At 40.5% G+C, this 16,027-nt stretch overlaps 1 protein-coding gene across 5 annotated transcripts in view; it reads left to right on the top strand.

The window, feature by feature from the left end:
- The first annotated feature begins 3,903 nt into the window (after positions 1-3,903).
- The window catches only part of NUDT9 (nudix hydrolase 9), a 35,543-nt gene continuing 23,419 nt past the window's right edge, over positions 3,904-16,027 (top strand). For 2 of the 5 annotated variants that reach the window (XM_055297047.2, XM_055297046.2), the window contains exon 1: positions 3,904-4,344. In XM_055297047.2, the coding sequence (XP_055153022.1) occupies positions 4,238-4,344 (107 nt within the window). In that variant the 5' untranslated portion in view covers positions 3,904-4,237. Of the gene's footprint in view, positions 4,345-7,238; positions 7,336-16,027 lie in introns of those variants that run through there. The other 3 variants (XM_055297048.2, XM_063610263.1, XM_055297049.2) reach the window with 3 other exon arrangements.

Genomic DNA, 16,027 nt, shown 5'->3' with positions numbered 1-16,027 from the left:
TTTCAACACGAGATTGGAGGAGAGAAATATCCAAACTATATCAGGGAAATAGTTGGGATTCTGAATTACTCTTACTTCTAACATGCTTATCAATTCTAATAATCATATATGTCACTTTCCTATTTAAAAATTCTCATTTCTCAATGTCTTTCATCTGTCTCACCAACTACTGCAAGATGCCCTTGAAGTTGGTATATGCTTCATAAATTTTAAAAAAGTCCTTACTTCTCCTTAAATTCTGATGACATCTGTTTGACTAATTTAGGATGTGGGTAATTTGATGAGGAGATATTTTGTTTCTACCCAAGAGCAGGTTGCAGAACATGCACTCGCTACAGCCGAGCAGACATGGAGTATGCATCCCTGAAGGGAGGAACCCAGGAGATCTGGCTGTCCCAGCTAATTGCGGTTTTGTTTCAGTGCCATGGAATTGGTTTTGTTTGTACAGTTTTTTGTACAGTTGTTTGCACAGGTTCATCAAAGTAAGTTCACACTAGCCTCCCCCTAGGGAATGTGGAGTTAGAAGACTAGGGTCTGAGGAGCTTCCTGTGAGAACTGCTTTCTATTGCTCCCTTTCTTTGATTGTTGACTTTGTAACTCACTGCTTTTCTCCTGTCTTCTCTAGTGACGAATTTGTCAACAGAATTTGGACATGCGGAACGTGATGAACAGAGCCGGTCTAATACATTTCCAGTTTAAGCAGTGATTAGCAACACTGAGAGCAAAGTTTATCTGACCAGAGGAAGCCAAGTACTGATATTTATCTTTAAAATGCACATTTCAGTAACAGTACTTCTCAACCTGAGAAAGCAGTCAAAATAAACAAAGCTGGACACTAGTTAAAGCAGTAAGGACAGACTATTCAGTGATGCTAGTCCAATAGGGGAGAGAGTGCAATATGAACCCCACACTTCCCTGAAACAAAAGGCTGAGGTATGCAAAAGGGAAAGGCACAAAAGGATCTTAAGTTTTGGGGGTGACGGCGGCACGGTGGTTTGCTGATTGATGTGACTAGGCCATTTGGGTTTGTTAACTGGCTCTTATCCAGAGGAGAAACAAACTTCTATCTTTATGATAGGAGGCAGTGGTGCTAGCTAAAGCAAGGTACTTGCCTTCTACAGGGACTAGGAGCTAGGGTGAGTTATCTCCCTCAATATTTGCATTTCGAAGAGATGGCTCCCAAGTCTTTGAGGAAACTGTGTTGGATGGTAGACTTACATCACCAAGGGTAGAGAAACAAGCTTTCTTTTTTTTTTTTTTTTTTTTTTTTTTTTATTATACTTTAGGGTTTTAGGGTACATGTGCACAATGTGCAGGTTTGTTACATATGTATCCATGTGCCATGTTGATTTCCTGCACCCATTAATTCGTCATTTAGCATTAGGTGTATCTCCTAATGCTGTCCCTCCCCCCTCCCCCCACCCCACAACAGTCCCCGGAGTGTGATGTTCCCCTTCCTGTGTCCATGAGTTCTCATTGTTCAATTCCCACCTATGAGTGAGAACATGCGGTGTTTGGTTTTTTGTCCTTGCGATAGTTTACTGAGAATGATGTTTTCCAGTTTCATCCATGTCCCTACAAAGGACACGAACTCATCATTTTTTATGGCTGCATAGTATTCCATGGTGTATATGTGCCACATTTTCTTAATCCAGTCTATCGTTGTTGGACATTTGGGTTGGTTCCAACTCTTTGCTATTGTGAATAGTGCCGCTTTCTAAAGTGACTACTCTAAGAAGGGGTTCAGGGACCTATCTGCCTATCATCAAGTTTTGGCTGGAACAAACAGTAAATTCTCCAGGCATTGAGTTTTGATTTCAGGGAAGCATTTTAACGGGATCTGGGGTCAGCCTAGGGACAAGGCCTGAAGGTACTGGAAGATATGCTAGAGTATAATCAAGTCTCTCAGTGCGGAGAAAAGAACTTTTATATGAGGAAGGTGAATCCTTTTAAATTATCAGGCCCAGAGAGACATTAAAATGAGACAGAAATTACATCCTACTCCCCACTTTGATATGTATTCATCTCTTTAAACTTCTTGCTATAGCCACAAGTAGCTAAAAATTAACCTAATAATGGCACACTGGACACTGTAACTCACACCCTATAGCTTAATGTATAGCCAACCACTAATCAATGCTATTTCTACAAACCAGTAATTCTTTACAACTTTGTATCAGTCAACTCCCTGTCCCCTTTTTGCCTTTAAAAACCTGACTGTAACAAAGGTGGACAGGAGTTCACATTCAAGGTTACTTGGGTCTGGGTATTCTAGGCAGCTGTCCTCACTTTGGCTAAAGTAAATGCTTTAAATTCTATTTCGTGTCTCAGCATCTGAGGCACAACTAGGTTGACAGCATAGTTTGAACAGTCAATACCTGTCAAGAATTCTGCAGTTTTCAGAACAATGGTTGTTAAAATTTGATTAATCTGGCTTTTAAGATGGTCAAAGTTTTGTAATGTCGGTGTATTGGAACCACATCACAGAAACAGTGGATCATGTAAGTAAAAGTCAAACATTTGCCACATCAATAAGCTAATATAAATGAGGCAAGCCTGATTACAAGCTTCTTTGGACAATCTGGGTTTCCAACTTTCAGTTTGTCGGTTTGGCTAATTTTTGCCTCTTGTTTATTATCCAGTATTAAGGGTGTTGCCCTCTGTTCCTCCTCCAGGATGTGTGCCTATTTTCATAGCTTTTCTCCTCCACGAGTTTCCAAGGGCCACACCTGGTCCTAGCAAAGCCTTGTGAATGAAATCCAGCAATTGGAGCAGACAACTTGGTTAAGAAAAACAAAAACAAAAAACGAAGAAACGCTTCAAGATATGAGGGCTGAGTCTCTGGACTATCTCCTCTTGCTGTAACCGCCCAGGGGGTTCACCTTTCCCGCTTCCTAGACAGAGTTGATTCATCAAGACAGGGGACTTGCAACAGAGAAAGAGTAATTCATGCAGAGCCAGATGTGTGGGAGACCGGAGTTTTATTATTACTCAAATCAGTCTCCCTGAGCACTCAGGAAGCAGAGGTTTTTTTTTTTTTTGAGACATAGTTTCACTCTTGTTGCCCAGGGTGGAGTGCAGTGGTGCGACTTCGGCTCACTGCAACCTCCGCCTCCCGGGTTCAAGCGATTCTCCTGCTTCATCCTCCTGAATAGCTGGGACTACAGGCGCACACCACCATGCCCAGCTAATTTTTGTATTTTCAGTAGAGAGGGGGTTTCACCACGTTGGCCAGGCTGGTCTTGAACTCCTGACCGCAAGTGATCCCACCTCGGCCGCCCAAATCAGTCATAATTTTGCAAAGGCGGTTTCATTCCCATAACCAAGTATTATCCAAAATATGGCTAAGACCTGCGTGGTTCCGCAACAACTTACTGCCTAAAAAAACCGGGCAGGGTCAGGCGCTTTGGCTGACGCCTGTAATCTCACCACTTTGGGAGGCCCAGACAGTTGGATTATTTGAGCTTGAGAGTTGGAGACCAGCCTGGGCAACACGGCAAAAATCTGTCTCCACAAAACATACAAAAATTAGCCAGGTATGGCGGTGTGTGCCTGTAGTCCCAGCTACCTCGGGGGCTGAGACAGAAGACTCGCTTAAACCCAGAAGGTTGAGGCGGCAATGAGCTTAGATCGCGCCCCTGCACTCCAGCCTGGGCGACACAGCCAGACTCTTGTCTCAAAAAAAAACACAAAAAAACAAAAACCCAGGGCAACACAGTCTCTCTCAAACCCCTTGGCTTCTTTCCCACTTATTCTTCCAGTTCCTCGTCTGTGTCACGTTTCCTTTCCTCTGGCACTTTCCGGTTATTTCCCTTCGTCCCCAAGTAAGCCTGCGCAGACTGGGAAGTCTGGGAAGTCGGAGAAGGAAGGCGCTAGGAAGCAGGCAACGCACGACCTTTGCTTTGCGGCGCGGCCGTAAAGCGCCATTACGCAGCGAGAAAGTTACTAGGTCCGTGGTCGCGGTTCCTCCAGGCAGCTAGCGCTGGGGGCTTCGGCGTCACGTGCTGGTCTGGATTTTTCTCGATGCCCTGGGGAAAGCGCTGGACTCTTATCGTGGGAGGGCTCCTGATCTGTGATTTATAGATAGGCACAGCTGCTCCCGTTCGGGAACGCAACGGCAGTCCGGTCCTAGTGCCCACTAGATACCCGGGGCGGGGACTCGGAGCTGTAGGGTGTGGGGAGGCGGAGGCACCAACTAAGAGCAACCTAGCATCGCGAAGCCGCCCTCGGGGCGCTGATGGCCGGACGCCTCCTGGGAAAGGCTTTAGCCGCGGTGTCTCTCTCTGTGGCCTTGGCCTCTGTGACTATCAGGTCCTCGGGCTGCCGCGGCATCCCGGCGTTCAGGTATTCCACCCTCCTACTGCCGGCTCCTTTGCCCTAGACCTTGAGTTGGGGGTGGGAACCAGATTTTTTTTCTGGCGTATTCTGTAGGCTTTGCTTTGCCTCCCGGGTTTTTATCGTCATATACAAGTTTTCAAAAAGGCTCTAAAATGTTTTATCTGCCTTTTGAGGAAAACGAGTGGCAGGGACCCTTCTTGACCTCTGATTTTGAAATTTGCCGTCCTCCTTAAATCATTGTTAGTATCACGAGAGAGTTTAAATAGCACTTGTTTGGGGTGGTGTTGTCCCCTGCCATTTTTTTTATGGTTAATACTTAAAACATTATTGTTAGTATTAGTACATGTACGTAGTTAAAACAACTTGAAAATGTAAAATGAAAAGTAAAATGACTGTTCCCCCTGTCCCCTTTCCAGGGTGGATAATATATTTACTATCTACCTCTTTATATATATATATATATATATATATATATATATATATATATATAATTTGTCTATTGTGGATAAATTTAGGGATTTATGGTGTCTTACACTGCCTCCTTCTGTTCTTCCCTTCTCCAGTTTTTATTCTTTGAGTTAGTAAACACAGGGTCCTAGGTGCAGCAGCCTTTTCTTACTTATTTTATAGATATTAAAAGTCTTTTGAATCTACAAAGATGATAATTAGAAAAAAAAATCTGTTTCCTAAATTAATTTATTTACTGTTGGTCAATTGTTCTGTGTCTTTTTGGTCCTGTTTCCTTCTGTTGCTTTTTCTCGAACATCTGATGGGCACTGGTTAAATGTCTATATTTTGGTTAATATGAGTAATAGGCCTTGTTTTCAGTACACGGGTCGCTAATTGACTTTTGGCTCTTTGTACCAGGTCGCCTAGATAGGAAGGTTTCAGTTGAGGGCATGTGAGCAAGTACCGCATGGGTAGACTGGGAACCTGCCTTTTGCTTCAGGCTTTACAGTAGTGGTGGGGCAACTTCTCCGCTGAGTATAGCTGTTTATTTCCTCAGTGTGAACTGTAAAATTATTAAGCCTAAGTTTCTGCTGTGTACGCTTAACACCAGTATTAACAGTAGGGGTCCTACCCCTTCATTTCTAAAAAACTTTTGACTTTATCTTGGAGACAAACGTAACTATTTTGGACTTTTTGCTTGGAGATTGGGGAGGGAGGAGGACTGAGTGATTTCCGTGGTTATTGTCCTGCTGCCACTTTATGATCCTTGGGTCCACGACTTCAAGCTTGAAACCTCTAGCTCGGCTCAGCTTGTAGGAATAGCATCTCTCCCCAACCCTTTGGTGCTTTTTTTTTTTTTTTTTAGAGAGTTTCGCTCTGTCGCCCAGGCTGGAGCGCAGTGGCGCGATCTCGGTTCACTGCAACCTCCACCTCCTGGGTTCAAGCGATTCTTCTGCCTCAGCCTCTTGAGTAGCTGGGATTACCGGCGCGCACCGCCACGCCCGGCTAATTTTTTTGTATTTTTAGTAGAGACGGAGTTTCACCATCTTGGTTAGGCTGATCTGGTCTTGAACTCCTGACCTCGTGATCCGCCCGTCTCGGCCTCCCAAAGTGCTAGGATTACAGGCGTGAGCCACCGCGCCCGGCCTTGGTGCATATTCTTAAATTTACTTTGTCCCACTATGGTTTGTAGGTCAATATTCCAACTACTTTTCATCTTCCTGAAGTTGGTTAACATCTGTCATTCACTGGTGGCATTTATTCCTTCTGGTATGGATTTTATTTCCCTTTATCTATCTTTTTCTTCTTTTAGTGGGATTTGAGAAGGAAGGAATACACGTATGTGCTCTCTGGAAATCTCTAATGCCTTTTTTGTTAGATGCCAGCAGAACAATGTAAAGTTGCTTGGCAGTTTTTCTTCGTTTTTATAACTCTGGGAACCCTAGATGAGGCAGGTATATCCAGAACCAGAGACTGTACTGACTTGAAAGAAAAAGCCAACAGTTAACAAATGTGCCAAGTACCTGGTAACTAATACGGCAGAATAGCTTGAACCGGGGAGGTGGAGGTTGCAGTGAGCTGAGATCATGCCACTGCATTCCATTCTGGGTGACAGAGTGATACAATATCTCAAGAAAAACAAAAAAAGAAGAATTTTACGGCCAGGCACAGTGGCTAACACCTGTAATCCCAGTGCTTTGGGAGGCTGAGGTAGGAGGATCGTGTGAGGCCAGGAGTTTGAGACCAGTCTAGGCAACTTAGCAAGACCCTTGTCTCAAAAAAAAAAAAAAAAAAAAAAAAAAAAATAGCCGGGCCTGGTGGCATGCATGTGTAGTCCTCACTATCTATCAGTGGGATCAGAGTAGGCTCAGAGACTAAGTGATCAGTAGGATTGCTTGAGCTCAGGAGTTGAGTATGAGGGTGTGGTAAGCTATGATCGCATCACTGCACTCCAGCCTGAGTGACACAGCAAGACCCTGTCCCTAGTGTTCTTTTCCTTTTTTTTTTTTGAGATGGAGTCTTGCTCTTGTCACCGAGGCTGGAGTGCAGTGGCGCGGTCTCAGCTCACTGCAACGTCTGCCTCCCAGGTTCTAGTGACTCTCCTGCCCCAGCCTCCCAAGTAGCTGGGATTACAGGTGCCCATCACCATGCCTGGCTGAGTTTTATATTTTTAGTAGAGACGGGGTTTCACCATGTTGGCCAGGCTAGTTTTGAACTCCTGACCTCAGGTAATCTGTCTGCCTTGGCCTCCCAAAGTGCTGGGGATTACAGGTATGAGCCCCCACACCTGGCCAAGACACTGTCTGTTAAAAAAAAAAAAAAAAAAAAAAAATTTTACCAGTGTTTGATAATTTGGAAAAACCCAGAAAGTGACAGTTTGGCACTTAGTTTTTGTGATTACTAGAAGGTTTCCAATGTTCATTTTCTTTTTTTCTTGCTCTGTCACCTAGGCTGGAGTGCAGCGGTGTGATCATGACTTACTGCAGTCTCAACCTCCTGGGCTCAATGATTGTCACAACTCAGCATCCTGAGTATCTGGTACTACCGGTGCGCACTACCAGGCCTGGCTAATTAAAAATTTATTTATTTTTTGTAGAGATGGGTCTCCCTATGTTGCCCAGGCTGGTCTCAAACTATTGGGCTCAAGTGATCCTCCTGCCTTGGCCTCCTAAAGTGCTGGGATTGTAGGTGTGAGACACTGCTCCCAGTCATCAAATGTACATTTTCTAGAAAAAAGGTAGTATATTACAAAGATGTAGTGAATGCTTTTACATAGCACAACATACAAATCTTCCAGAAGGGTCTACTGGTGACGTGGGTAGAATATTGTTTTATTCCTGTGAATACATAAAACATTTGAGTGAACTAAAAATGAAATAGAGATAGTAAAGCATAGTGTTAAGAGCCTGGAATTCTAAGACAGCTTGCCTAGGTTTGGATCCTGATTTCTGCTCTCAATTGAGTGACCTTGGTAAACTTATTTACCTCTCTGGGTCTTAATGTTCTTACTTCCTTTTTTTTTTTTTTTGAGACAGAGTCTCGCACTGTCGCCCCAGCTGGCGTGCAGTGGTGCAATCTTGGCTCTCTGCAACTTGCGCCTCCCAGGTTCCAGCGATTCTCCTGCCTCAGCCTCCTGAGTAGCTAGGATTACAGGCGCCTGCACCATGCCTGGTTAATTTTTTTGTATTTTTAGTAGAGACTGGGTTTCACTATGTTGGCCAGGCTGTTCTCGAACTCCTGACCTTGTGATCTGCCTACCTCGGCCTCCCAAAGTGCTGGGATTACAGGCGTGAGCCACTGCGCCCGGCCTTAATATTCTTATTTATTAAAAAAAAAAAAATTGAAAAAGGATCATATGGCCTGGTGTGGAGGCTCACACCTGTAATGTCTCGGACTTTGGAAGTCCGAGGCAGGAAGATTGCTTGAGCCTAGGAGTTCAAGACCAGCCTGGGCAACATAGAGTGAGACCCCCATCTCTACAAAAAATAAACAAAATTGGGAGTCGCTGAGCCTACCCGATTTACCAAACCGCTCCCTTGCCAAAAAAAAAAAAAAACCAAACCAAACCGAAAAAAAAAAAAAGCCAGGTGTGGTAGCACATGCCTGTAGTCCCCACTACTCAGGAGGCTGAGGTAGGAGGATTGCTTGAGCCTGGGAGGTCGAAACTGCAGTGAGCCATTATTGTACCAATGCATGCCAGCCTGGGTAACAGAGTGAGGCCCTGTCTCAAAAAAAAAAAAAAAGCTTAAGAAAAAAAAAAGGACCTGAACTCAGTTGTGAGGATCAAGTGAGTTAATTTACAGTGCTTAGAACAGTGTCTTGCACATAGCAATCACTGTATACATTTATGTGTGATTATGACAATGATTGTTGCAGATTTTCTTTATTTCAAAGCACCATGTCAGTATTGCATTTCTAAAAGTTTGCCAGTCTTAAGAATTGGTTTTTGCCGTGTAAATGAACTTCATCAGCAACTTAGTTCCGATTTGCTAGGCCAAATATATTTCTTGCACTTGTTCAGTAATACAATACAAAGGTCTAGGCTGTATATGTGTGTATTACAAGTATTCTTTTTTCTGGTACCTTACAGTGTATCACATTTAAATAGCATATATAGATAGCAGTGTTAGCACTTCTTGCTGTGATAAGATGTCTGAATTTTTGCACAATTAAATTTGTTTTAGAAAAGTAATCCAGCGTGTAAATCTGTCTGGTCAAGTAGGTAGATTTGTGGAATTCCATAAACATTTTATTGCTAAATCAGGGAACAAAGAGCCTTAAGTTATTTAAACATTTTTGGTACATGGGTGGGATGGAGTGGAACAGGATTAGTGTTTCCTGTTGGGTATTTAATTAATGGCCTTAACTTTTTTCTTGCCCTACTCCCAAACCATGAAACATAACTCATTTTGTAATAGGGTTCAGTTAGAAATTAGGGTTCCATATGTTAAAATTTTGCTTTTTAAAACACCTGAAGTCTGTTTGCTAGTTTTGATAAATGCATTTCATATATGTATTCATTTTTTATTGAGTATGGGTTTAAGGTGAGTGAGGGAGACTTTATTTTCAGAATATTCATTGTGTAGGTTTCCTAAACTGTGGCAGCTGAGGCAAGAAAGTCGTCGTAACATGAAAGTGAATGAACCTACTGCTTTTAGTAAAGTTAGTCACAAATCAAATATTCGCTCACCTTATACTAGTTTTCATCCCATCTGGGGATATTAACTTCTTTATTGGTTAGATTTTCCCTGATTTTTGGGTGTTTTACAACACTTTACAGATGTAAAGTGAGTGTAAAATGAAATAGTAATTGTTTCAGAGTCTTTAAATGTGATGAAAGAGAACAGCTTGAGTAGTACATAAAACTGTAGACACACAAGAATAGGAAAGAATGAAACCAGTAAAAAATCCAACTGACAGTTTGTCAGTTTCTTACAGAACTCAACACTTACAATTCAGCAATCACACTCTTTGGTATTTACCCAAATGAATTCAAAATTTATGTCCACACAAAAACCTGCACGTAGGTGTCTGTAGCAGTTTTATTCATAACTGCCAAAACTTGGAAGCAACCAAGATGTTCTCCAGTAGGTAAATGGATAAATAAACTGCGGTACATCCAGACAATGGGATATTATTTAGTGCTAAGAAGAAATGAGCTATCAAGCCATGAAAAGACATGGAGGAATCTTAAATGCATAACTGAAGGAAAGGCTGTATGATTCCAACTATATGGCATTCTTGAAGGCAGAACTGTGGAGACAGTAAAAAGATCAGGAGTTGGATGAATTGGGGTAGCACAGAGGACTTTAAAAAAGTCATTTTTTTTAGAGCAGTTTTTAGGTTCACACCAAAATTGAGCTAAAGATAAGAGATATCCTGTATACCTCCTACGTCCACCCATGCATAGCCTCCCGCATTGTCAGCATCCCCACAGAGCCACGGAGCCATACGCTTGTTAAAATTGAACCTACATTGACGCTTTATCACCCAAAGTCCTGTAGTTTATATCAGGGTTTACTCTTGGTCTTGTACTTTATGGTTTGGACAAATGTATAATGACACGCATCAACTCTTATGGAATTGTACACCTAAAATTCACTGCCTTTAGGGCAGTGAAACTTGCATATGATACCTAATGGTAGGTACATGTATACACTATATACACCGAAGAGGGACCAGGAGGAAGTCTCGTAAGCAGTTCATGTAAGTCAGGTTAAGAATTTTAATTAAAAAAGTTTCTTATTTTTTTTAATGAGTCAGGATCTCACTATGTTGCCCAGGCTGGAGTACAGTGGCGTGATCATGGTTCACTGCAGCCTTGACCTCCTGGACTCAGGAGATCCTCCCACCTCAGCTTCTTGAGTAGCGGCAACTACAGGCACATACCACCATGCCTGGCTAACTTTTAAAATTTTTTGTAGAGATAAGGGTCTCACTGTCTCACCTAGGGTGGTCTCGAACTCCTAGCTTCAAGCAGTCCCCCTGCCTTGGCCTCCCAAAGTGTTGGGATTACGGACGTGAGCCACCATGCCCCACTGAGAAGTTTCTTTATATATATATATAATTATGTAATTTGCCCTAATTGCATAAATTTGATCAGGCATACCTCACTTTATTTGGTATGTTTGGGTAGTCTTTTTTCCTTCTCTTTTTCCCCTTGTTTCCTTTTCTCCTTTTTCTTCAGTTTTATTTCTTATCTTTTTTAAATTTGTTTTTCTTGTTCTTTTTGTCTTATCCTTTCGTGCAACTCCCTTTCCTTTTCTCCTTTTCTCTCTCCCCTTTTCCTCCCCATCTTTGCCACTATTTCTTCTTTCCCCCTCATCTCCTTTTTCTTCTCTCCTGTACTCCCCTTTCCCCCTCCCTTTCCTTTCTGTTCTTCTTCCTTTCTTTTCCCTCTTCCTGTTTGCTTCTACTTCTCTTCACATCAGCACCTTATTTCCTAGCCCATATTAAGAACCTGATTATATGGATCCTTCTATATATGCTTATATAATAAATAGTATAGACATTTGTGGTAAGCTGAATAATGGCCCCCCAATTATGTCCACATCCTGATACCTGGAACCTGTGTATATGTTGCCTTACATAGCAAAAGAGAGTGCAGAGGTGATTAAGGTTAAGGACTTTGAGATGGGGAGAGCATCCTGGAAGGTGCGCCTGATTTGATTGAGAGTCCTTAAAAAATGACCTGGCCGTGATCAAAGATGTGACTACTAATAAATGGTCAGAGAGAGATTCTATGTTGCTGGCTTTGAAGATGATGGAAGGGGGCCATGAGCCACAGAATGCAGATGGAATGAGGATTCCCTCTAGAAGCTGGGAAAGTATGGCAAATGGATTTTTCTCTTGAGCCTCCAGAGAGGAATGCAGCCCTGCTGATAAATTGTCTTTAGCTGAGTGAGACCTGTGTTGGACTTCTAACCTACAAAACTGTAAGACAATGAATTTGTATTGTCTTAAGTCATTGAATTTATGGTGATTTGTTGTGGCTTCAATAGAAAACTAATACATTATATACATGCACTGAAATGTACTTTTTTTTTATGTCATTGCTTTATAAAAATAGTACCATATTATAGGACTTTACTGAATCTTTTTTCAGCAGTACCTTACAGAAATACAAATTGTTTGATGTCATTATTTTTATTAGCAAGTAAAGTTCTCCACATCCTGGCCAATACTTATTTTCTGTATTTTTTTTTTGATAGTGGTCATTCTAATGGGTCTGAGGCAGTACCTCATTGTGGTTTTGACTTGCTTTTGTCTAATAATTAGTGATATTGAGCATCTTTCCGTGTGCTTGTTGGCTATTTGTATATCTTCTTTGGAGAAATGTCTGTTGGAGTCCTTTGCCCATTTTTAAATTGGGTTGTTTTATTGTTGTTGTGTGTAGGAGTTCTTTCTGTATTCTGGATATAACCAACCCCTTATCAGACATGTGATTACCAAGTATCTTCTCCTGTTCCATGGGTTGCTTTTTCACTCTTGATTGTGTCTTTTGATACCCAGAAGTTTTTCATCTTGATGTATTATGTAGTCCAGCTTACCAATTTTTTCTCTTGTTGCTTGTACTTTTGGTGTCATATCCAGAAAATCATTGCCAAATCCAGTGTCGTGAAATTTTGTCAGCATTTGTTCCTCTAAGATTTTGATCAGTTTAGGTCTTACGTTTAGGTCTTTGACTCACTTTTAGTTAATATTTTTATATGGTGTAAGGTAAGGGTCAAACTTCATACTACTTTTGCATGTGAATATCCAATTTTCCCAGCACCATTTGTTGAAAAGACTGCCCTTTCCCTGTTGAAATGGTCTTGGTACCTTTGTCAAAAATTATTGTGAGGATTTATTTCTGGGTTCTACTTCTATTCCACTAGTCTGTATGTCTTTCTGTATGCCAGTATCTCAGTGTTGTGATTACTATAGCTGTGTAGTAAGTGTGAGACCTTGAACTTGTTTCTCCCTTTCAAGATTTGTCTTGGCTATTTGGGGTTCCTTGAGATTCCATATGAATTTTAAGGTAGAGTTTTCTCTTTCTGGAAAAACATCATTAAGATTTTGGCAGAGATTGCATTGAATTGGTAGATAACTTTGAGTAGTATTGACATCTTAATATTTTTTTCCAGTCAATGAACATAGGATGTCTGTTTATTTATTGGTCTCTTTAATTTCTTTTAGCAATATTTTGTAGTGTTCAGCGTATAAGAGTTTTGCTTCCTTAAGTTTATTCCTAAGTATTTTATTCTTTTCGATGCTATTGTAAGTAGAATTTTCTTAATGTTCCTTTTGGATTGTTAATTATTAGTGCTTTGTTTGTTTGTTTGTTTTTGAGATGGAGTCTCGATCTCGGATTACTGCAACCTCCGCCTCTGGGGTTCAAGCGATTCTCCTGCCTCAGCTTCTCGAGTAGCTGGGATTACAGGCACGCACCACCATGCCCGGCTAATTTTTGTATTTTTAGTAGAGACAGGATTTCACTATGTTGGCCGGGCTGGTCTTGAACTGCTGACCTCAGGTGATCCGCAAGCCTCTGCCTTCCAAAGTGCTGAGATTACAGGCATGAGCCAGTGCACCCAGCCTGTTAGTGTTTTTTAATGTAACAATTTTTGTGTGTTGATTTCATACCTTGCAACTTTGCTGAATTCATTTATTAGTTCTAACAGTTTTTTCATGAATTATCTTGGGTTTTCTACATAAAATGTCATGCGATGTGTAAATACAGGTTGAGTATCCCTTATCTAAAATGCTTGGGACCAGAGCGTTTTGGATTTCAAGTTTTGGAATATTCGCATACACATGATGAGATGTCTTGGAGATGGGACTCAAGTCTAAACACCAAATTCATTTATGTTTCATATATACTTTAAACAGGTAGCCTGGAGATAATTTTATACAGTATTTTAAACTTGTGCCTGAAACAGTTTTGGTTGTGACCCATCACATGAAGCCAGGTGTGGAATTTTGTATTTGTGGCATCATATCAGCACTCAAAAAATTTCTGATTTTGGATTTTTGTATTAGGGATGCTCAACCAGTTTTACTTCTTCCTTTCCAATGTGGATACCTTTTCCTTTTTTTTCCTTCCTAATTGTTCTGGCTAGAACTTCTTTTTCTTTCCTAATTGCTCTGGCTGAACTTCCAGTATTATATTGAATAAAGTGAACATCTTGTCTTGTTCCTGATCTTAGAGGAAAAACTTTCAGTCTTTCACCTTCACACCATTAGCTGTGGGCTTTTCATATATGGCTTTTATTATGTTGGGGTAATTTCCTTCTATTCCTAGTTTGTTGAATATTTTTAAATCATGAAAGAGTGCTGAATTTTGTTAGATAATTTTTCTGCATCAATCAAGAAGATTGTGTTTTTTTTTAAATTTTGTTAATGTGGTACATTATGTTGATTGATTTTCGTTATGTGGAACCATCATTGCATTCCATGAATGTCTCCCTTGGTTATGGTGTATAATCCTTTTCACGTGCTGTTGAATTCTGTTTGTTATTATTTTGTTGAGGATTTTCACATCAGTATTAATCAAAGATACTGGTTTGTAGTTTTTTTATAGTGTCTTTGTCAAGCTTTAGTATCAGGATAATGCTGGCCTCAGAGTGAGTTTGGAAGTGTTTACTTCCTCTTCAGGTTTTTGGAAGAGTTGAGGGAATATTGGTATTGATTCTTCTTTAAACGTTTGGTAGAATTTATCAGTAAAGCCATCTGGTCCTGGGTTTTTCTTTGTTGGGAGTAAATAGATACTTTTAAAAAATTCATCTTTTAAAATTATTTATACAACCCCATCCAAACTTTACTACCTATCCTGCAATGTTTATTTTTTCCTTTATGGTTATCAGCCCATCTAGGATCATTGATTGCTTCTAATTGTCATATCTTTTTAGTCTTAATCTATCTGGAAGAGTTCCTGCACCTTTCTCTATCTTTCATGACCTTACCAATTTAGAGAGTACGCACCTTTATTCTGTAAGATGTCTCTTAACCCAGGTCTGTCTTGTGTTTCCTAATGTCCAGATTCATGTCATATATTTTTGGCAGAAATACCTCAAATGACTGTTGTGTACTTCTCACTGTATGAGATCAGGAGGCACATGCTGTTGACTTATTCCACAACCTTGGTCAAGTGGATATTTGCCCCGTCAATCATTTGTCTTAAGAAGGGCAAATTGACTGGTATTGTGAGAGCAGGGGAAAGGAGCTATCATAATTTTACCATGTCCTCAGAATCTCCTTTCCTACTTTAGATGTCCTAATTTAAGGTCATCAAGAATTCGTATTTTATTTTGAGAATAATGAGAAGCCATTTAACTTTTTAGGCAAGATGAGATATGAAAAATTTTTGTATATGCTGTGTGGTTAGGGTGAAGGTTAGTTGGCTTTTCTTTTGCATATGCTATCCAATTATTTCATGCCTGTGTATTTTATTTAAATTTTGCTCTAAAGGTTACAATTTGTATATTTACCACAGTCTACCTTCAAATTATATTACATTAGTTCATTTTCAGTGTAAAAAATTTTTCAATAATTTCTATTTTCCTATTTTTCCTTTGAACATTTTTGCCATACGTTTTACGTGTATGTTAGACTATAGGTGATTTTTTAAAAATGTATTCCTTCACATAGACTTTAAACAGTTTTATACTTTTTTTTTTTTGAGATGGAGTCTCGCTCTGTCACCCAGGCTGGAGTGCAGTGCCACAATCTCGGCTCACTGCAACCTATGCCTCCCGGGTTCAAGCAATTCTCTTGCCCCAGCCTCCCGAGTAGCTGGGATTCACCACACCTGGCTAATTTTTGTATTTTTTAGTAGAGACGGGGTTTCACCATGTTGAGCAGGCCAGTCTTGAACTTCTGACCTCAAGTGATCTGCCTGCTTTAGCCTCCCAAAGTGCTGGGATTACAGCTATGAGCCACCACACCTGGCTTCACTTGTTTTTATGGTTTGAGTTTTCATAACAAACTTCCCTTTCCACAACAGATAACACACAAGTAAGCTTGTATCCTTTTTTTTTTTTTTTTTTTGCCTAAAATAAATTCAGTGAGTGGTTTCCAGCTAATAAGATTTAGCTATATGTTAAAAAAATGTATATTTGAAAATAATCTCTCATAGATGTTAGACCTTTCGACTAATATGCATCATATTTGAATTTTCTGATTCTTAAAGGTTTTTGAAATTGGAAAGTATGTTTTTGGGTCTTTGAATTAGGTTCTTTTTTTCTGTTTTTTTTTGAGA

This window comes from Symphalangus syndactylus, chromosome 10, assembly GCF_028878055.3.
Source record: "Symphalangus syndactylus isolate Jambi chromosome 10, NHGRI_mSymSyn1-v2.1_pri, whole genome shotgun sequence".
Lineage (NCBI taxonomy): Eukaryota > Metazoa > Chordata > Mammalia > Primates > Hylobatidae > Symphalangus > Symphalangus syndactylus.
This window is presented reverse-complemented; position numbering and strand designations above follow the sequence as displayed.